Source organism: Micromesistius poutassou, assembly GCF_964030765.1.
Source record: "Micromesistius poutassou genome assembly, chromosome: 17".
NCBI lineage: Eukaryota > Metazoa > Chordata > Actinopteri > Gadiformes > Gadidae > Micromesistius > Micromesistius poutassou.
The window spans coordinates 8650050-8672526 of NC_140287.1; the positions used below are offsets into that span (position 1 = coordinate 8650050).

General features: G+C 49.0%; 1 protein-coding gene across 1 annotated transcript; it reads right to left on the reverse strand.

Annotated features, from left to right (window-relative positions):
* Positions 1 to 171: 171 nt before the first annotated feature.
* On the reverse strand, positions 172 to 1782 carry chrm5a (cholinergic receptor, muscarinic 5a; the record flags this gene model as incomplete). The annotated part of the gene is made up of 1 exon (XM_084482432.1): positions 172 to 1782. One exon carries the CDS (start codon positions 1780 to 1782, stop codon positions 172 to 174), a length of 1611 nt encoding a protein of 536 aa, XP_084338558.1.
* Positions 1783 to 22477: the final 20695 nt, after the last annotated feature.

Here is a 22477-nt window from a genome sequence, read left to right on the forward strand (position 1 = left end):
TTTTGGTTGGAGAAATACTCAGCATACAGTACACCTAATGATTAGACCGACACCTTTTATATCCTACCAACATGAACTCAAATTAGCATTAAAAACGTACAAATCCAATGTTTCAGTGTCTTCACATACGGATCTGCTCTGTACGGCGGTGGAGTGCGATCGGTGCGCCGGTCATGTGAGTTTGGCGGTCACCACGGGGTTCTGTCCGTACCAGTACAGTTTCTCATCCACCCTCTTCTTCCACTGGCACAGCAGCAGCATGCGGAACGTCTTCTGGAAGGTCTTATTACAGAGGGCATAGCACATGGGGTTGACGGTGCTGTTGACATAGCACAGCCAGTAGCCCAGGTGCCACAGAGGCACGGGGATGCAGTCGGAGCAGAAGGTGGAGATCAGCACCATGATGTTGTACGGGGTCCACGTGAGGATGAAGGCCAGCAGGATGGCACTGAGGGTCTGCGCCGCCTTCCTCTCCTTGATCAGCACCATGCGCTTCCTCTTGGTGATCTGGCTCTTCAGCGTGGCGTCCATGGGCTTGGCCGCCGCCGACGTGGACGGCACGGTGATGGACTCTGCCGAGGAGAACATCTTGCTGTCCCCGTTCTCGCTGTGCTGCTGCTGCTGCTGCTGATGCCCGCCCGCGTCCTTCACCACGGGTTTGAACTTGTACGACACACACTTCTTGCTCTTCTGCGGGTCACTCTTGGGCGGCGTGCCGAAGAAGCTGTCCTCCTCGCCACGGCCCCCGCTCATCCGCTCCGTCTCGCTGCATGCCAAGCTCTTGCGGGCCCCCCCGCCGCGGGCCGCTTGGTCCTGGAAGTCGGGCTGGAAGGCCACCGGAGACACGGGCCTCTCTTCGTCCTCGGATGAGGCGTAGCTGTTGAAGGTGGTCAGCTGGTCTGCCTTGGACCATTCGTCGTCGTTGGTGGCGGCGGCGGCGGCCCGGGCCGCGTTGCTCCGGCTGGACGAGGACCACGATGCCTGGTTCCTGTCCTGGGCCTTGGAGCTCCTCTTGCAGCTGAAGCAGGACCTGAGGATGGCCTTTTGGGGCTGCGCCACCGCTGGGTCCGCAGAGTAGTGGATGCCCTGGAGCTCGGCCAGGTCTTTGGTCCTCTTCTCCGTCTCCTTGTAGATCCGGCAGTAGAGGATGGTCATCACCGACACGGGGACGTAGAACGCAGCGATGGCTGTGCCGAAGGTGATCACGGGCTCCGAGAAGAACTGGATCTGGCACTGCATCTCCGGCACGGTCCGTTTGCCCACAAAGTACTGCCAACAGAGAATGGGGGGGGCCCAGAGAACCAGGGACACCGTCCAGGCTAAGCCTATCATGACGCCGGCTCTCTTGGGTGTCCGTTTGGCCCTGTAGGTGAGGGGCCTGGTGATGGAGAAGTACCTGTCGAAGCTGATCACCAGGAGGTTCATGACAGAGGCGTTGCTGGCCACGTAGTCCAGGGCTAACCACAGGTCACAGGCCAGGTTTCCCAGGGCCCAGTAGCCCATCAGGATGTAAGAGGTGTACAGGTTCATGGAAAACACCCCGATGATGAGGTCCGCCGCAGCCAGACTCAGCAGGTAGTAGTTGTTCACAGTCTTGAGCTGGCTGTTGACTTTGAAGGACAGCATCACCAGCACGTTGCCGACCACAGTGATGAGGCTCACTATGGCGGAGAGGGTGGCGATGGTGATCACCTCCCACAGACTGTGCGTGACCAGGTGGAAGGGCTGGCCAGTGGCGCTCTCATTAATGCTAGCGTTCAGTATTTTCGCTGCCGGCTCCATCGTCTCGATGTATTTATTCTTCCTTGAGAAAGAGCGAGGAGTTCATCTTTGTCATGGTGAGCGATTTATTCTAAAAATGAGAAGATATGAAAGGGTGAACATGTCACACTGTACATAGATCACACAAGTAACACAAGTTCCCTAAATGGCCACTAGGGAGCAGCATTTACATCAAATTGGTATACAATCTGGGAGCGTTCACATTTCAACGGTCTGTGTGTGTGTGTGTGTGTGTGTGTGTGTGTGTGTGTGTGTGTGTGTGTGTGTGTGTGTGTGTGTGTGTGTGTGTGTGTGTGTGTGTGTGTGTGTGTGTGTGTGTGTGTGTGTGTGTGTGTGTTCTTTTCGTTTTCGATCATATGCGATACAAGCAAACATCTGTGCTAAGTTTCTAAAACTAGGTCAGCGGATAATTTGCTTCATTGAATCGCGTTAGTGGTTTATCTTATTACACAAAATAGTGTGTAAAGGAGAATATGTGAATGACTGTAGCTGTAGCTTTTTGTGTATAATACAGCAGTAGCAGGTAAGTGCAATTGCATCGTTATTTATGGTCCCTGGTGTGAGGTGCTCGGCGGTCTACCTCAATGTTTACCCAGCCGTACAACCCCCTGCACTGTGGCCTGAGAACAGCAGAATCACAACTGCACTGGAAATGGACTTGAAACTGTGTACCTCTGTATTAACAGAAGACAACCAGCATTTCACAAAGCACACGTCGTGCCTAGACTAAATATCTGCTGTTAAGCTGCTTACCTTTTTTAATTTATTGGGAACTAAGAGGGATTTAAAAGGAATTAGTTGATGCGTTTGACTTATTAAATATTCAACATCATCATTATCTATTGCGAATCGCTTTGGATGACCAGAGACAGACAATAATATCCTACAAGTTTCCATGATAACAGTTGTAGTCCCTTAAAATGTTCTCATTGTATCATATTTCTTTCTTTTTTTCCCGCAAAATGCAAATAATTGCATCCGTCTAAAAGATGCACACCACCGGCCAGTGCCAAGGTATAAACGCGCACCAGCCAAGAATGCACCGCTCACCCCGACGTTTATTACGGGGGAAACCATTTGGAGAGGGACATGGGCGCCAAAGTGCTTTGAAGGTTTTTGGATATTTTCGAAAGATTATTGTGCACGAAGATCTGAAGATACCGAGGTTTCCCCACATTGTAGATTTAGCTCCACGTGGAAACCAGTTGCCGAGCGAGGGCGTTAAAGGAGGTGGGGGGGGGGTCACGAATGGCTCATTAACATTGAGCAGAAACTCTTTATGGAACCGAAGATGGCATCAAGACTCAAGATCTCTGTGGAAATACAATTTAATTGTATTATGTAATGTAGGCTTGTAAATGACAACTTCAAGAGTGTGAAAGTAAATATATTTTACCACATTTAAAAATGATATATTTCGAATTATGCTGGGTAATTGGCGTAAACAAGATGATTAGCTCGGTGTTACACAATTCAATTTTATCACGTTCAACTGAAGTCTGGGGCTCCAACCACAGGTGTCAGTGTCCCTTCTTCCACCCCCAAACCGCCTTGCTAATTATTGGCTTGCATTTTATATTACAGCATTTAAATCAGTATTGTCATGTCCCTTATTAGTTAGCACCTTGCATGTTCATCTTGTCTTCAATTCTTGTCCTTTGAGATTTTAGACACATTGTTTCCTTCTCACACTGTTGCGGATTGGACTAGCTTAGATGGACGGATCTATCATTTTCCAAGATGAATAAGCGTTTCCACCAGGAAGCAATAGATGCCTTTGAAAGGAAGGAGAATATCCTCATCCTTTTTTTTTTTACTTTATAGGCTCTAAGGAATACTGGTGGTGACGGATCAGACCATAGGATAGTTTCTGAGAAGGCTGTGCAGAGCTTTAGCTGCACACAAAAAAAGTAGGCTAGGCTAGTAGCGTTCATTTGCTAAGAGCGAGCCTGCGCAAGCCTACTTTCCAGTAAGTGTGTTCAGTGGCAGTTAAAATCATGAATTAATGATGTCAGCTTCACATAAATGTTTGAATCAAGGGGAGCTGTCGTGCTTTGCCTTGCCTCTCTAATGATGTGTTGTGTATCAAGTGTACACAAAGACTCACGAAACACACACACAAACGCACACACACACACACACACACACAGTTTTGTTACTTAAACTTGACGGAAACAGTAAGATGGCTAATAGCTTCTAAACAGGAGCAAGTGATGCTCTTAGGGTATACAGATGCCATCCAATAAATCTGCTCTCCTCGTGTAGGGAATGTACAAAGTACAATCTGTTCTTCTTGTGGGGGTGGGTGGTGGTGTGTGTGTGTGTGTGTGTGGGGGGGGGGGGGGGGGCACAGATGCACTGAAGCACTAGATAATCGTATGACACGCAGGGGGGGGAAAACATGCCACGCATCTGTAATGACATGATGCTGTCTGGTCTGGATGTAGGAAGAAAAAAAGGAACCATCCCATGAATTTCCCATCCCCTTCTCCTCCCCTCAAGCTCGTCTGAAGCATCATCCACCATCCATTCTCACTTGTCTCTCCCAAGAGCGCGGCGCAGCAGATGTCAGTGAGGGAATGGCCGTGCAGCGGCGTGACTCCCCCTGCTCAACCTGTTGGGGGACCAGTGGACGCGGGGCTGAACTCCCTGCAAAGCCATTTGAGTCCGCTCCAGGATGTAAACATGGTGTAATTGACTTATGGCTCTCCCTCCCCCCCCTGGCCTCCCACACCACGCGCTATGAAAACGTTGTGTTATGTTCAATATACAGGATTGATGCTCGACGCGCTGGCCGCTGACGGATGCCGTCCAGCCGCCGAGCCATGGCCCGAGATTCATCCCCATAAACTATGTAGCGTGTGTGCCGGTTCATGGGCTGCATCGGCAGACGTCCTGCGAGAGGTCGTCTCACAGTGGGGTTTTTCTTTTTTGTTCAACTTCCGCTGATGTGTTCTCTACAACTACAGCTGGACCCTGGAGTGAAGGGGCCCGGAGCGGCACGGAGGGGGTGGTGGTGTAAGTGTGTATAAGTTGGAGAAAATCACAGAGGAAGAGGAAGAGGACTAAAGTAACCAAACGCTTATTATTTATGTTTGTGTGCGTGTGTGTGTGTGTGTGTGTGTGTGTGTGATAGCTTGTACTTGTGTGTGCCTGTTGCTGTGTGTTTGTCGGTGCGCATGTATATGTGGAAAAAAAAAACGTGTGTGTGTGCCTGTGTGTGTATATGTGCTTGCACTTGTGCAAGCACCTGTATGTATGTGTGTGTGTGTGTGTGTGTGTGTGGTTGGGTGTGTGTGTGTGTGTACACGCCTGTTGGTGTGTGTCTGTGTGTGCTCCTGTATTTGTCTATGTCTGTGAGTGTGTGTGTGTGTGTCTGCATGTGTCATTCTATGATTATCTGTGTTGTGTACAGCCCACAGGCGGTTCAGCTCGGTGAGTCTTGCATGACTGCAGTCGGCCCAGTGACCCATAGTTAAGACTCCTGCAGATCTGGGCCTCCGCAGGGAGACCCAGAAGAGCCGTCCTGCCTCCTGGGGCTTGCTCACAGGAGAAGGGGAGACAAAGAGGAAGTACACAATGGAATTGAAAACACCACCACCTCAGGAGCAATCCGGCCCAGTCTCTTGTCTCTCCAGTCTCTCTAAACACAAGCACACCCTCCCCTGCAAGCCAATGTTGATCATTACTTCAATCCAGGAGATGGGTTGGACAGGAACAAGTTCTGTGTTTATGGAGGACTGAAATAATAAATGCAGGAAAAGTTTTCACTCCTGTAAACAGCAGTGGAGGGAGATTTTATTCAAGCTTTTTGTTGCTGTTGTCGAATGAGTAGAATATTTTAATAAACATTTTTACCATTATGGAAAATCTTCCCTGCGTCGCCACAGCCATTGTGGTGGAAAAGTGTGCACTTGTTGCGCATACACGTGGACACACACAGGTAGGTACGCGCACGTCGCGCACACAGACACCCTCACACACACACACACACACACACACCCATTTATCACCCCGCTCTCTCTTTGTTTGTTTATGTATTTACTGCAAACCCATAGCAGCGTGTCCATGACATTAAACTGGTCATTGGTTCAGAATGTTATTAGCTCCTGATTCATCACATTACACCCCGTGCCAAATCTCCCTTTTCCGTTCTCTCTCTCTCTCTCTCTCTCTCTCTCTCGCTCTCGCTCTCTCTCTCTCTCACTCTTTCTCTCTCTGTCATCTGCCCCCCCCCTTCTCTCTCGCACTCCCTTTTTGTCTGTCTCTCTCTGTCTGTCTGTCTGTCTGTCTGTCTTTTTCTCCCCCTTCTCTCTCTCTCACTCTCCCTCCCCCTCATTCTCTCTGTGTCTCTCTCTCTCTCTCTTGCTCTCTCTCTCTCACACACACACACACACACACGCACACACACACACACACACTACAGGACACATGCACAAGGAAGCTGCGGATCATATTCTCGCGCTGAAGACCTGAACATAGTCCTTTAACTCGCTCGTAAAGCCATTGAGATGGAACCGCCCCCTATGAGGGCTGGCTCCATAAGAAAGGTTATTAATGTAATCGTGAAATATAGGCCAGCTATAGCTCGCATAGACCATGTGTTTGATACCCCTGCTGCGTTCTGCCAGGTATACTAGGACAGCATGGTTAAGACCAAGGCAAAGCCCATGTGTCCATTTGGTCACGATAGAATATAAATGGGTTAAAGGGATGTTTTACTCTTTAGATATTTATTAGGTGTTACAATTGAGTCAACCTGAAGTTGAATGTAGCCATATGAAGTGTAAATTATTTAAACTATGCAATATCCTACACTGAAAATATAACACAACCTCTGCATACACATTACTCCACCAACAGATGGAGATATAAGGTGGCGTAAAGAATATTGCTATTATTAATGAAGTTCATTAGGGGTATCGACTATGAAGACAAATAACCCACCATAGGTCATGTGAGACAGGGACAGAGTACACGATGAAGTTAAGCAACAGGGAAGTATTCATTTAACACAAAATACCCCATGAATAAGGCGAAAATGTCATGTTGGGAAAATATTACCAAATGTCATGGTATGTAAATTCCCTCGTCCCCCCCCCCCCCCCCATCGCTCCTGCCCCCGCCCGGCCACCCCCGCCCCTAACTGCTCATCAATGACTCATTTTCACCCCCAACAATACCGCCATCGGAGACTACAAAAAGCCCAGGGATACACATTTTCTACCCGCCCGCCCTCACCTCCATGGGAACCCCTCAAACGCTCACACGTCTCGCGCTAAGGTATAAAAGGTTCGCCATTAAAAATGCATGCGCTCGATCCCTCAGACATGCACTTGCCCGTGCCCGCGTGCTCCCATTATCACATTTTCCCCTCCCTCTAACCAGGTCAGGTTCCCTGTTCCTTGATTCAAATTGAAACAATGCACTTTTTTTTGCTGTGTTTTTCTTTTGTATTAAAAAAAAGTAAGTACGTAAAGTAAAAAAAAAAAGAGGGGGGTAAATACTCACAGTTGACCTCCATTAGGAACCCAGCCTCCGTTTCTCTCTTCGGGCGATGGTGGGTGGGTGGAGGTATCGTTGGGGGTGGGGTTGCACGGGGGGAGTGGGAGGGCGGGGGGCCGGGGGGTGGATGCTCTTTGTCTCCCGCCAGGACGGAGGACGGAGTTCATATCCACGGATCCCTTTGTTCCACCCGGGGGGGGGGGGTGGGGGGGGAGGCTCCGGGGGTCAAGCGGCACAGCTTCAGGTGGAGCAGAGAAAACACCGTCGGGGGGCAGCGTCAGGGAGAGGCGGCACGGAGCCCCCACCGGCCTGATACGCAGGCACCGGGGCCGGGCGGGTTCATGGCCCCCAGGAGCAGGTGGAGTTGGTGGTGAGAGGAGGCGCAGGAGGAGGTGAGAAGGAGAGGAGGGAGCACCCCAGGAGCCCAGGAGACTCTTCAATCCTGCTCCCCAAAAAGAAGTGGGAACTCAAAACTAAAAAAAAAAGGCACTGAACCGAAAATAAAATCCAGGTGCGAAAGTATCCACAAGTCTTTGTTTTCGTTTACTTCCCCTCAGTCAATTCTGTGCGCCGTAGCATCCGGGCGTTCAGGGAAGTAGATTGACCTCCTCCAGCACCACCAGCACCACTGAGAAGCATGTGTGCCGGAGAGGCAGGCAGGAGGAAAGTGCTTTGCCTGGTCGATCGCAGCCCTCCAGTGGGGAGGAGTGTCAGCAAGAGAGTGAGGAGGGGCACTGGTCCCTGAGCTGGAGTCCGCCGCCGCCGCCGCCGCTGTCACCGCTGCTCGCTCGCTGCCGCGTGCGTATAAACAGACTGACAGGCACAGATGTAGCTGACGCTAGCTAAGCGGGGAGGAAACATTCCCATAGGGGCTGCATGGTTCATCATGTTTCAGGACAGTGAGCATCCACAGAGTGTGAGACGGGGGGGGGGGGGGGAGAGACCTAGAGAGAGGGAGGGAGAGAGAGGGGGAGAGAGAGGGAGAGAGAGGAGGAGAGAGGGAGATAGAGAGAGGGAGGGAGAGAGAGTCAAAGAGAGAGAAAGAGAGGGAGAGAGATTGAGAGAGACAGAGAGAGAGTGAGACAGAGAGGGAGGGAGAGATTGAGAGAGACAGAGAGAGAGAGAGCGAGAGAGAGAGAGTCAGAGAGAGAGAGAGCGAGGGAGAGAGAGTCAGAGAGAGAGGGAGGGAGATAGAGTCAGAGAGAGAGAGAGGAAGGGAGGGAGAGATGGACCACTAGAGAGGAGAAGGAGGAGGACTAGGAGGAGTTGAGTAGAGCTGAGGGGAGGGGGTGGGGGATAAGGTTGAGGGGTGGTGCTGTTGGGAGGGTTGGGGGTGTAGTTCACAATTGGAGGGAAGGGAGGAGGGGAGGAGAAATAGGTTACTCTTAGGAGGTGTGTGTGTGTGTGTGTGTGTGTGTGTGTGTGTGAGTGTGTGTGGGGGGGGTGTACGGTGTGTGTGTGTGTGTGGTGTGTGTGTGTGTGTGTGTATGAGAGAGAAAGGGAGAGAGAGAGAATGTGTTTATTCGTGGGCCAGTAATGAGCAGTGCAATGACACACAGAGCAAGGCAATTGATGACCTTCAACAACAACAGGATTTTATACCCCTTCATGGAAGAGCCGCTGCAGACGGAGCTGGACGGCCCCCAGCCAGCGCTGTGTGCTGTACGTTTGGACGGCTCTTTTTGTTTTGGGGCAGGGTGTGCTATCACAGAGACACATCTGGAGAACACAAAACATCAGTGCTGCTCATGTCTTTCCCGTTCACATGGAAACTGGGCTGGCTGGCCTGGCTAGATAAGCAAAGTGCTGAAGAGAGAGACATCATTTTATCTGCCTTTAACCTGACACCTTTGTGTTATCGTTTGTGTTTGAGTGCGTGTGCATGTCTGTGTGTTGTGTGTGTGTGTGTGTGTGTGTGTGTGTGTGTTAAAGGTTGCTATAGGTTCATTCAGACATGGATTCAATGTGGCTATAGGTTCCTTCAGACATGAATTAAAGGTTTCAGTTGGTTCAATCAGACATAGATTAAAGGTGGCTATAGGTGCATTCAGACATGGATTCAATGTTGCTATAGATTCATTTACACATGTATATTCAATCCACATTCAATCCAGAGGACCGACTTTCTGCTCCCTGCATCCAGAAGAAGGACGTTCATCGTATCAAAACCTGTTCCATTACAGACGGACCAAACACAAACTCAAACCAGCACATTGTTTGAAACAGCTGTCAATATAGATCAAGATTCTGAGCTGCAAACCCCCTGCAGGGATCTCCTCACCGCTATAGCTGAATGCTGGAATTTCCAAATTTTTGCCTTTGGTTGTTCTGAGAAGAGAGCTGTTCTTGTGCGATGATAAACGATGGTACTTAGAGCTAAACCCATAATGGAGGGGCATTAGGCAGAATGGCGTGATTATACATGGAGCTATCTGTGGTTAGGTCAAGGTTGATGCTGGTCACGTAAATCCTGGCACATCTGTCCCCTTGGAGGGTTTATCAACAAGGGATTAGGCTCCACCATATGCCTCATACTAATGACACCGGGCCAGGCTAGAGGCAGCCCGGTCTCAGCCCTCTGGAGGCCGGCGGGCCAGGCTAGAGGCAGCCCGGTCTCAGCCCTCTGGAGGCCAGCGGGCCAGGCTAGGGGCAGCCCGGTCTCAGCCCTCTGGAGGCTGGTGGGCCAGGCTAGAGGCAGCCCGGTCTCAGCCCTCTGGAGGCTGGTGGGCCAGGCTAGAGGCAGCCTTGGCTCAGCCCTCTGGAGGTTGGTGGGCCAGGCTAGAGGCAGCCCGGACTCAGCCCTCTGGAGGCTGGTGGGCCAGGCTAGAGGTAGCCTTGGCTCAGCCCTCTGGAGGTTGGCGGGCCAGGCTAGAGGCAGCCCGGACTCAGCCCTCTGGAGGCTGGTGGGCCAGGCTAGAGGCAGCCCGGTCTCAGCCCTCTGGGGGCTGGCGGGCCAGGCTAGAGGCAGCCTTGGCTCTGCCCTCTGGAGGCTGGTGGGCCAGGCTAGAGGCAGCCTTGGCTCTGCCCTCTGGAGGCTGGTGGGCCAGGCTAGAGGCAGCCTTGGCTCCGTCCTCTGGAGGCTGGCGGGCCAGGCTAGAGGCAGCCTTGGCTCCGTCCTCTGGAGGCTGGCGGGCCAGGCTAGAGGCAGCCTTGGCTCTGCCCTCTGGAGGCTGGCGGGCCAGGCTAGAGGCAGCCTTGGCTCTGCCCTCTGGAGGCCAGCAGGCCAAAAGCAGCCCAGCCTTAGCCCTCTGCAGCCTTGGATCTCTTTGGTCGAGTTTCACTGACATTTTTTTCTGCTCAGCATATTGTATCGATTGTTCACAAATTTCTATCTTGAAATATTGACCACATTATGCATTATTAACTTTCCCATTACAGTCTTTTGATTGGTTTTCCCATTGGTCAATGGGAAATATTGATGAATGATGAATGGAATCCATGGAAAATATGGGGCTGAAATTAAAAGGAATACATAAAGAAAGAAGGCCCTTTCACATTTTGTAGGATAATGATCCCTTGCCTCTGACAACAAAAACAACAACAAACAACATTCCAGATGTTAGCGTATAATCCTTAACATAAAAGAGACCTCTTACAAAAGCAACCCCACACAGGCGCGTATGACACTTTGTCATCAGTACAGATGGGTTGGCAAAAAAGCTGGTTGCACATTTGTGTTATCAATCAAAATGATTGCTTGAGACAATTCAATCATCCCCCGATATCCATCAGGAGACAACCTCTCTCCGTCCCTACTTCACCCACACTTTCCTCCTCCTCTGATTGGGTGTAGAAGTTGTCTTTCCGCAGTCACCATCTAATCACTGGGTGACAGCGTTAGTCAAACCCCACCAAGGAGAGACGGGATCAAAGTTCACGTGTATAGCCCCACATTTCCTGCATCTCTTTCATCAATTATAATCGCATTAAATGTATTATATGTATTTTTGCTGTACTGTTGTGCTGTTAAAATATACTTCTGTCCACCCGATGCTCCAGCCAGGGAATGACGATGTGAGCTGGACGGAGGACATCTTCGGGAGCCTAATTGAAAGCTAGAATGAGGTATTTGGAGACGGATGGTGTTTTTGCGCCGGGACATTGATTTGCTTTTAGCCAAATCAAACCGATTACCCGTCCTTCGCCACAGTCCTCCATGATCGATGGGATTTAGAGCCCTTTTTAATCTAGTTGATCCCTGGTCTGCCTCTCAATGCCAGCTAATAGCATTAGCTCCGATGTTGTTGTCATTTTGCTCATGGGCTTTGATAATGCCGCCGTTACTACCGCCTGACTCCTGCTCTGTTCTCCGTCGGGCCCAGAGCCACACTTCTTCTCTTTTGATGTATTGACTTGCCGATACACCGCAGACTGTTTGAGTGGGTTCATAAATCCCACCTTTGCGGACCCCTACCCTGCCTTCGCTCGTTTATATCTCAACAGATGGACCCCTGCGAGGTTTTGATGCAGCATCTCCGACTAGGTTGCTGCTTTTATTGGTTCAGGTTGAACATTTTTTCATTTCTCACGTATTCATGTCTTTCATTTAAGGGCGGCTATCCAGGAAAGCTGGGTGTTTCACATTACAACTTAATGGTTATTGTTATTCAATAGGCTCATTTCGGAATCCAGGAATGTGTAAAAGTACGTGTTGTCATGGAGAGAGCGCTTTATTATAATAAATTGCATTGAACCACGAGGACAGGCAATGAAAATGTATTTTTCTCACTTATCTCACAAGATGCCGATGTTCCTCTTGGCGCTTGAAATCTCCATAATGGTGAAGCATAATGAATGGACAAGAGCAACACAAAGTACAACATGCAATTGGATCCAGGCTGGGAGGTTTAAAATGGATCAACTGCAACAGGGAGGGACTTTGTACGATTTTTAACAAATAACTCATGAATAAATGAATACAAAAATCTAAGTGGTCATACAGCTATTTCTGAGCTCATTGGGCTGACGGGCATTGACTCCTCTGTCACCACTTAACCTTGATCTAAAATATTCAGGTGAGGACGCACAACACAACTCTAAGACCTGGGCACCAATCAGGTTTGGTTGTGCGGCGCATGAGCCCGCCTCATCGATGCAACTTTAATGCTGGCTGGACAGAAGAAAGATTAGGCCGCTCTGACATCACGCGCACACCGCTGTGTGGACACCTAACACTGTGGCTGCACGGACAGCCGCACGTCAGCAACGCTGACCTTGTCCGACCGGACTGCCTGGGCACAGTATGTGTGTGTGTGTGTGTGTATGTGTGTGTGTGTGTGTGTGTGTGTGTGTGTGTGTGTATGTGTGTGTGTGTGTGTGTGTGTGTGTGTGTGTGTGTGTGTGTGTGTGTGTGTGTGTGTGTGTGTGAGTGCGTGTGAGTGCGTGTGTGTGTGAGTGCGTGTGTGTGCGTGTGCGTGTGCGTGTGTGTGCGCGTGTGCGTGTGTGTGTGTGTGTGTGTGTGTGTGAGTCGTGTGTGTGTGTGTGTGTGCATGCATGCATGTGTTCATTCATGTGCGTGTTTATTGCCTACCAGTATAATCATTATCACAATAAAATACAATGAAAAACAATGGCATAGTCGCCGAGGCTTTCCTGTGTTTACCATGAGACAGGTAGTGCGACAGAGTGAGCACCAAGCAGGCGTGACTGATGTTCATGCCTTATTACTTAGTGTGCATACTTAACTAAACATAGTAGAGACAGAGAGTCCTTATCTGGCTGTCCAGTTGGTGTGCTAGGTAGGGAGGAATAAAGAGGGGTTTCAGCGGATTCAAATGAGGCAAGCCAGCCTCGGTCACCGGGGGATTGTATCAGCAGCCGGCCGTACAGATAACACATTAAATAACTTCCACTTCCTCCCTCGTCACGGTGGGACACGATAAGGGCGAAAATCGAGTGAAAATCCTTGATAATGATTATTTTGACACCTGACTGCGCTCCCTCTGCATGTGTGTGTGTGTGTGTGTGTGTGTGTGTGTGTGTTTTGCCGTCTGGTTTCACTTCCCTTACTATCTCTTTTCTTTCTACCCCCTGCTTACGACCCTGTCTGGGCACCATCTTGTGCTGGCGATGGGCTGGCGGGGCAGGGGCGTCTGTGTCCGTTTAATTACTCTAAATCAGGACCGCCCGCCTCCCGTCTCCATCTGCTGCTCTTTGAGGGGAAGAAAAAGAGAGAGAGAGAGAGCGATCCTGAAGGAGAGGAGGCACAGCATCCTACCTACTCGTCATATTGAAATGCCTTCTCCTGCTAGCATGCTAATTAGTCACCCTGCTAGACCACAGAATACCAAACGTCTGGCTGTTTTGGGACAATGAGGTACACAGTTTGTTCCAGGGCACATGGTTAGGGCAGATTGACCAGCCAGTTTGAATTAATATTAGATGAGTAAATACACTGCAGCATGTCGATCCCTAAGGATGTGAGTTATGTGGTTTATTTCAAGGACATTGCCTGTATATCTGCTTTGTATCTGCCCTTTTCTGTGTGCTATGTTCAGAATTAATAGGAAACCCATTTTACCACAGCGTATCCTGCAGGTCAAGCTCCAGGGGGTTTACACGGCCATGTTTTGGTTATAAAAATGCCACAAGTCCTAGATTCTTCCCCTCGCTGCTTATGGGAGATGATGGGTTCTGTCCCGTTAGGGGAACCTTTACAGTCGCGGGCGCTGCCAAGTCAGCAGCGATTAAATTGCCGGCCAAGTCATGCCTTACTTGGCCTTAATGACCCCATGTAGCGCTTTGTCACTCACAGCATAGGTATGGAAAATTTATATGTAAATAGTGTAGAAAAATTTAAATGTAGCAAAATTAAAAAATATTAATTAATAATTAGTTATTGATATTATAAATTATGTCTGACTTTTTATTATCATTTTATTATTAGTCAATACTTATACGATGATGTTATTTTTAAGTTCTTGAATGAAAATACAAATTGAGGTTCCAATTGTGGTATAAAATCATATTTATAGCCACAATCTCTGTTTTAGTAATGTGGACAAAAAGTTAATCTGAGATGCTGCTATCAATAGCATGGCCCACTTAAGAGCTGAATATCACGTTCAAGCAGCAAACACCAAGGTTCCACTCCCAAATCCCCTCTACCAATAACCATGAAACCACTCCTGGCTCGGGGGAGGAATGACCCAAAAAATAAAAGTAGTCAATTTATATTGAAACAATAACCTACCGATAATAATCAAATCAATCAATCAATCAATAATCAAACCGAAACCGGCAACACAGGTTCCAGAATACTGCCTCGCTGCAAGGGAGTGCAAACCAGTCTATTTAACTCTGGTAATCACACTCATCTCTTGCTGTGGTCCCGCCCCTCCATCAAGCCACACTGGCCCATACAGTCACTGCCACAGTCACGTTTAACAAGTTAGCGTTAGCCGTTAGCTTCTCTCAATCGCCTCTTCCACGTGTGTGCTTTTGCTTTCCAGTCCGGACGACGTCCAAGCGAAGACGTAGACCGGGGACCCAGTAGGGTGGGGGGGGGGGGGTTTAAAGGTTTGCTGTATTCATCTCCGGCCCCTATACGTTACGATGTGGCGCGGTGGAAGGTCTTTGTAGTGGGGGCTCAATTCATCCATGTGTCAGATGAAGGAGAGGCGAGATTAGGAGGCGTGCGTCACCGCCAGATGTATGCCCCCCCCCCCCCCCACCTCTCCCCCCCCCGGTAGCTGGGGTGCGTGGGCGTTGGCTGGGACGTCTCAGAGTCAGATGGTCCTGATGCATGTGTCATCTCTGAACTCTGACACTGTGAGCTGTGCCGGGAATAGCAAGGTACGCGACTACTCCTGAGCTAGCTTTGCATCAAATCATCAGTAGAACAAAAAATGGCATTTTCTTTTGTATGCTTATCCTACAAAAGTGTTCAATGATACACATACATAAATAATAAAAATAAGTAATTGAGTGAAAATAGTACAATGTTTTCACTATTTTCGAATACATCCATAAGACATGTCATGTGAGCGATTGGCGATTCCGGTACACTGTTTACGTCTACGCCTTTTACCCTTCCTGTGTGTGTGTATAAGACCACCCCCCCCCACCCCCCCACCCCACCCCGCCCCCCTTGGAGAGGACCATCGAACATTTAGGAGTGGAACAGGGTGACGGATGTGTCTAGCGGACTGCGTCGTTCCCGCTGTTATGACTTCACCCTCCAGAGATCGATTAGGGAAGGACTCCTGATAGCAATGACGTGAGGTAACGCGCAAAGGCTGGCTGGGTGACAGCTTGTGTACCTCTCTCCAAACACAGGGACTAGCCTTGAGACGACCAGGAGGGTACAGTGTAAAAGTCTGACCCCGCCGGTTTTTGCACTCAAACACCATCACACGCACACACACACGCACACGCACACACACACACACACACACACACACACACACACACACACACACACACACACACACACACACACACACATCCTCTTTGCTTCTTTTTTTTTTTAACCCAGAGCAGCAATCCTTTTTTAAACACCACAGGAGAGCATTCATCCCCAGAGTGCTCCTCTCGTCTACACCTTCCTGCCGCTACTTCCTGACTCATGCTTCCATCCCTTGTCAGGGCTCTCGGCGCGGCTCTGGAGAGGAACATCCAGGGTCAGCGAGCCGCGCCGGGCACAAAGGTGTCAGGTGCTGAAAGGAAGAAGAAAAACTGTGAAAAACTAAGTTCAGTTTATTTCCTGTTTCTTTTTACCCCCAGACAAATGACATGCGATGACAGTGGAGTCTGCATGCGATCCAGAAGGGGTTGCAGTGTGATGTCACTGCATCCCTTCCCTAGCAAGGATCTCTGATTATTGAACATTTCGCCATGACAATAGTTTGTCAATCTTCATGAAGAGATTTGTCCTTTTGATTGTCCTCGCCTCTCTCTCTCTCTCTCTCTCTCTCTCTCTCTCTCTCTCTCTCTCTCTCTCTCTCTCTCTTCTATCTGATCTAATTTTTATTTATTTATTTTTCTCTCTCTCTTAAGCAATGGAACGTATTACTAAATTAAGGAATGAAACCTATTTTTCAACAAGACATTAGACTCCTTACTCTGAAACGTCCCAAAAGCCTCCGATATCACCCAGTTACATACGGGGGCACAGAGAAAACCATACAGAACGAAGTAAGGAGAAAAAGAGAACCAAAGACAGAAAGACAGAAAGAATGAAAGAAAGAAAGAAAGACAGAAAGGAAGACAGAAAGGAAGAGAAAGAAAGAAACAGAGAAATTAAGAGAAAGAAAGAAGTAAAGAGAAAGAGATATAAAGAGAAAGAAAGAAAGACAAAATGTAGAAAGAAAAAAGGAAAGACTTGCATAGAGAAACAAGGAATCATACTCCCTGTCTGACGAGCGGGTCTAGACACCCCGGCCCCGCCTACATATGCTAGGCTGGCTCCTGACATTTGCTATCCAGCGGAGCCAAAGCAGAGCTGTCAGAGTCCATCATGTCGCATGTCTGTCCCGCTTTCTCTTTCTCTCTCTCTCTCCTGCTCTCTCTACCACTCTCTCTCTCCCCCCCTCTCTCTCTCTCTCTCTCTCTCTCTCTCTCTCTCTCTCTCTCTCTCCCTCTCTCCCCCCCCCCCCTCTCTCTCTCTATCTCTTTCTCTCTCTCTCTCCCCCTCTCTCTCTCTGAACCAGTCCTCCCCTGGCCCTGCATGGCACCACCGTGTCAGGCAGGCAGCGGGGTGTCCAGGGGGTGGAGGACACAGCACAGGGCCAATGAACAAATGCTTACTTCAATAAATAATGAATACATGAATGGGTACGAAGCAACGACTTTGCTGACTTACTTATGTGAAAAATATGAAATATGGGTCAGCTATGGGTCCGGGGAGAAATATGTGTGTATTTGCATGTGTGCGTGTGGAGGGGGGGGGGGGCTCTCTCCCCTCTCTCTCTCTCTCTCTCTCTCTCTGTCTTTGGACTGCTCCAATATGACCCATATCCCTTTTAAGGTAATCGACACCCCCGGATTCGGAGCCACACACCATACCGCAAGTGTGGTGATCTCACCTGTGCCATGTGACATGTACATAGTCAACACATAGTTATAAATAAGTTGTATCGTATCGTATAGACCTGTCTCGTTTCCAGTAGCGTGCTCTCCGTGTCCTGTTCTGGTCCCAGACAGGGCGAGCTGTTTTCTGACGCCTGATGGTGAAAGGTGGTCAAAGAGGGTTCCAGCCTTAGCATCAGAGGGCAGGCCGACTCTATTGTGTGGCGCTGCTGAGAGGTGTGTATTCTGACTGTGTTAGTAGAACGCTGGTCTCTGTAAGTACCGACCTACCAAGCAAATGTGTGAGTGGAGTGTGTGTGTGTGTGTGTGTGTGTGTGTGTGTGTGTGTGCGGGTGTATGCTTGTTTGTTTGTGTGTGCTTGTGTGTGTACATGTGTGTGTGCGTATGTGTGTGTGTGTGTGTGTGTGTGTGTGTGTGTGTGTGTGTGTGTGTGTGTGTGTGTGCGTGTTGTGTGTGTGTGTGTGTGTGTGTGTGTGTGTGTGTGTGTGTGTGTGTGTGCGTGTGTGTGTGTGTGTATGTGTGTGTGTGTGTGTGTGTGTGCGTGTGTGTGTGTCAGTGTTTGTGTGTGTGTACATGTGCGTGCGTGCATGTGTGTGTGTGTGAGTGTGTGTGTGTGTGTGTGTGTGCATGTGTGTGCGTGCGCACGTGTGTTTGTGTGTGTGTAGGTGCGTACATGTGTGTGTTTGTGTGTCTGGGTGGGGTGGGGGGGGGGGGGGGGGGGGGGGTAGTGTGCAGACAGGGCCTTTTGATGTCGGCTTTCCTTTGTGTTCCCCTCTCCGTGTCTGTGACTTTTTAATGAGGGGTCCGGACTCATTACGGCGGCCGTACCGGGGCCACGCGGCGGGACGGCCTCCCCCTCTGCCCCTCTCCCAACACACACATTACAGCGGTTGCCCCCCCCCCCCCCGTCTGGGAACGCAGCCCCATCTCTCTCTCTATCTCTCTCTCTCTCTCTCTCTCTCTCTCTAATGGCATCTGTGGAACTGCAGAGCAGCAGTACAATCACAGACATGCACCCGCTAAGGCCGGTGGGTGTCCGCCCTAATGGGGAGGGCATCCTCCCGTCCGGTCCAACCTCAGCCTCCAGCGCCAGACGCCAGTGCTGCCTGAGATTCTCTCGCTTGCTGTGTGGTGTTATCGATCGCTCGATCGCGGTGCGGTGGCAGGGCGGGGCAGTGGTCCAGGGTGGGGGTGCAGGCTGGTGATGTGTTTTTCCTTTGTTTTACTCCGAGCCGTATTTTGCACACAAAAAAAAGCCAGGTGTAGAGTCACGCACCAGTGCTTCCTGAATTCTAATTAGATCTGAGGAGGACCTTCTTGTGGAAATGTAATCCGCAGACTTGCCTTTATATGCTTCCCTCGCTCCCCCAGTTCAGATCTCGCAGAAATATTATATTCCATCGCCGGGGGCTTACTTCCACTAGCACCGCAGTGACCTTTTTAAAGTTGGCTGAACTTTCTTATGCAAATATGTATTTGTTCTTTTTTAATAAGAAGTTTTTTGGTGCCTTTAATTACCCACCTATTGTTTGTTTGGCCAGATTAGATGATATGTATTGATATGCATGGTTCTCTTCCCTTCTGTCCTTTCTCATGGTGTTTGTTGATACACACCCACACACAGCGAGATTCCTTTTACCAGGAACCAAACAAACAAGTCACGTTTCCACTCAGATCCGAGTGTGCATGAGCAGAAGGGACAGAGTTGTGGTCGGTTCGGGGGCCAAATCTCATACAAATTATGAGTAACCTTTCTTCTGGTTTGGATTAAAAAGTCTTTAATGTTACCAGATTCACGTAGCCTTGACGATGAGATTATATGGCGAGCGATACAGATATAGATGCAACCGTATTCTCAGATACAAATGGATTGAATCTAATATATTGTGTAAACCAAAAAAATCAATCATCAATCTAGCTGAATATCCATATTCCATGGATACACAAATTGGTGTATTTTATAAAGCCCATATCAATCCATTCATAAAAAAGTAAATCCTCTTCAAGCAGCAATAGAAGATCTCAAAGGCCAACATTGAATAATGAGATGTCTGCCAATGAGAACATTCACACTCGAATGTGAATGTGGATATCATGGACTGGCCCAAGGCTGGGCAGGAACATATTCCCCCCCCCCCCCCCCCCCCCGTCCTTTGGAGGAACAGACTGCATATTCAAACCCACGCTCCATGTCTCCACAGAGACTGATAGAAAGAGACATATAGAGAGGAGAGAGAAACCCCAGAGAGCGAGAGACACAAGAGAGACAGAGGAGGGAGAGATAGAGAGAGGAGAGAAGGAGATAGTCCACAAGAAAGAGAAGAGAGAGAGAGACAGAGGAGAGATATAGAAATAGAAGGAGGAGAGAAGTAGATAGTTCACAAGAGAGAGTGAGGAGAAAGAGACAGAGAGAGACAGATAGAGAGAGAGAGAGAGGGAGAGAGCGATAGAGAGGGCGAGACGGAGACCACAAGAGAGCGAGAGGAGAGAGAAGAGAGAAACAACAAGGGAGAGAGTGAGAGACAGGATTGAGAGAGAAACAACAAGAGGGAGAGAGAGACCACAAGAGAGAGGGTAAGAGAGAGAGAGACCACGAGAGAGAGAGAGAGAGAGAGAGAGAGAGAGAGAGAGAGACACCCATTATAAAATGTGTGGCTGTGGTCAGACCACATGGTGCAGGCCGGTCCTGAGACACCTGTTCTTGTGGATGCTGTGGCTGTGGAGGCGATGGGAGCTGCCCTGCACCCTGGGACTGGGAGTGTCGTCCTTCACTTACTCACTGACCCTGAGTCCTCCACACCTCCTCCTACTGCAGGGTGCCTCCATACTACCCCCCGCCCCCATACTCTTGACACTATTCCACGCCCCCGGTGGGACTTCACACCTTCACAGATTCTGTGCAATTTCCTCGTCATCTCGCCAAAAACAAAGTCATCCGTGCGGAACCATTACGCTGATTGTGATTTCCATTTCCGCGTGCGGGTGATTACACAACGCGTTGTCGTTTGTCGAGCAGCGTCGTTTTTTTCATTGTGCCAAACAGGTCGCCCAGAACGATGTCTGGACTTGTTTGCACTTCTGTCTATTGTTAGAGCCCCGATACGTCCGTCACGTGGGGTCCTGGTGCTAAATCGAGCCGTGCGGGTTGCCCACAGCATAGGGGAGGTGGTGAATGCTAATTAGGTGGGAAATGTCTGTCAGGACTCCTCGTCCTCAGTGGACCGGCAGCCTGTGGTTTGGGCTTTGGTTTTCTTCACCGTTCAGGCCTTGTGTGTGTGTGTGTGTGTCTCTGTGTGTGGGTGTGTGTGTGTGTGTGTGTGTGTGTGTGTGTGTGCATGCGTTTGCGTGTGTGCGTGCATGTGTGTATGGGTGTGTGTGTGTGTGTGTGTGTGTGTGTGTGTGTGCATGCCTGTGTGTGTGTGTGTGTGTGTGTGTGTGTGTGTGTGTGTGTGTGCGTGCGTGTGCGTGTGCGTGTGTGTGTGTGCGTGTGTGTGTGTGCCCGTGCGTGTGTATGCGTGTGCACGTGTGTGGACTTCATGCATTTATAAATCACATGAGCTCCTCCACCGCTGACATCTCGATGTCCCGCTGCTGTCAATGGGAGGGGTGGAAGGGGGGTTGGGGTGGGGTGGTCGTTCCTTGTCCTCCCCGACTTTCATTAATTCAACCCACCTGCTGGCTCGCCGCACTTAACTTCTCTCTGACGCAACGTAGCGAGAACAGTGACTTAATGTCCCCCTTACTACAGCCTCCGAAAAAAAGATTCTCCGCCTCACTGGGTCACCGCGCAGCAACTTACAAGTCTGCGACTTTGTAAGAAAGTTGAGTCTCGTCGCAAATCTTTGATCTGAACTGGGCGTTAGAAGTTAGAATGCTCTTTATGGTACGCAGAAAATGATGCTTCAGTCCTTCAATGAGACCAAGACATTTCCACGTCAATTGGTGCAATCATGACCTGAAGCAGAAATATATATATATATATATATACTATATATACTGAGTATATATATATTTATAAAACGGGTGGCTTAAATCAAGTGATCTGATTGGTTCCCAACTGTTGTATAATGAGCGTATACACACAGCTATGACGCCCGTTCAGTTTACAAAGTTCAGTATCACTCCGCGCCTAACTTGAACTGTTGTTTATTTATATATAAAAGCAATAGCATACTTCACTGAAGCCTAAAAATATGTTGATTGCTGGAGAGGGTGGAAATGTCGTAAAGCAATAGGCACACGGTGAGTGAACTCGATAGTAGGCTAAATTGCCTGCGAACCAAGCTACCGTCTCTAGCCTAGCCTTCTCTCTGAAGGACGCTACAGTGTGTTGCATAGCAACCGCCGTACACTTTGCAGGCAGCCAGGAGGGACTACTTTTTTGTATTCGTTAAAAAAAATGCTTTTCCGACTTTCTCGCTTTTTCAAAATTGAGGGTGTCTATGACTTTCATTTCACTTCAGTCAGTGGTATACGGTCATTATACCACAGTTAAGGGGCGTTGTCCGTCCCGACGCGCAGCGGAGGCACGACAGGCACAGCCTGTCGTGATCTATTGCTTAAATATACTGTATATACTGTGTATATATATATCCCCCGTTCCTACTACGGAAATACAGACTCAATATCTTGTTTAAATGCACTTGAGGTGACTGATTTGATTTGTTAAGATATCTGTAGCTACTGTTTTATCAATACTGTGGTGTGAGGAAACTATTTTGACTGTTTTGATGGTTAGCTTATCTGCAGGCCTGCAAGGTTAATATTACCTTGGGACGTAGTAGTTGTTAAAACTGAGGGCTTACTTTGAGGCCTTTAGAAGGCTCTTAGTGCTTGCCAGAACTCCTGGTATTATTATTTATTTTATTGTTATTATCATTATTATTTCTTTAACGCCCAATGAAACTGCAACCCAATTAAGTTTCAATAAATGTGTTGTTACTAAATTCAATCTGCTTTTCTGACAAAAAGAGGTGGGATATATTCTAATATGTTTCTCAGATTGACCACATTGGCCACATCACTTTAGCTGCCCCACAGTAATTCCCAGTTAACAAATGGGTTAGCGCTCGCGTTACATATATATATAATCTCCCAGAGAGAGAAAGAGAGAGACAGAGAGACAGAGAGACAGAGATACAGAGATGCAATGATACAGAGT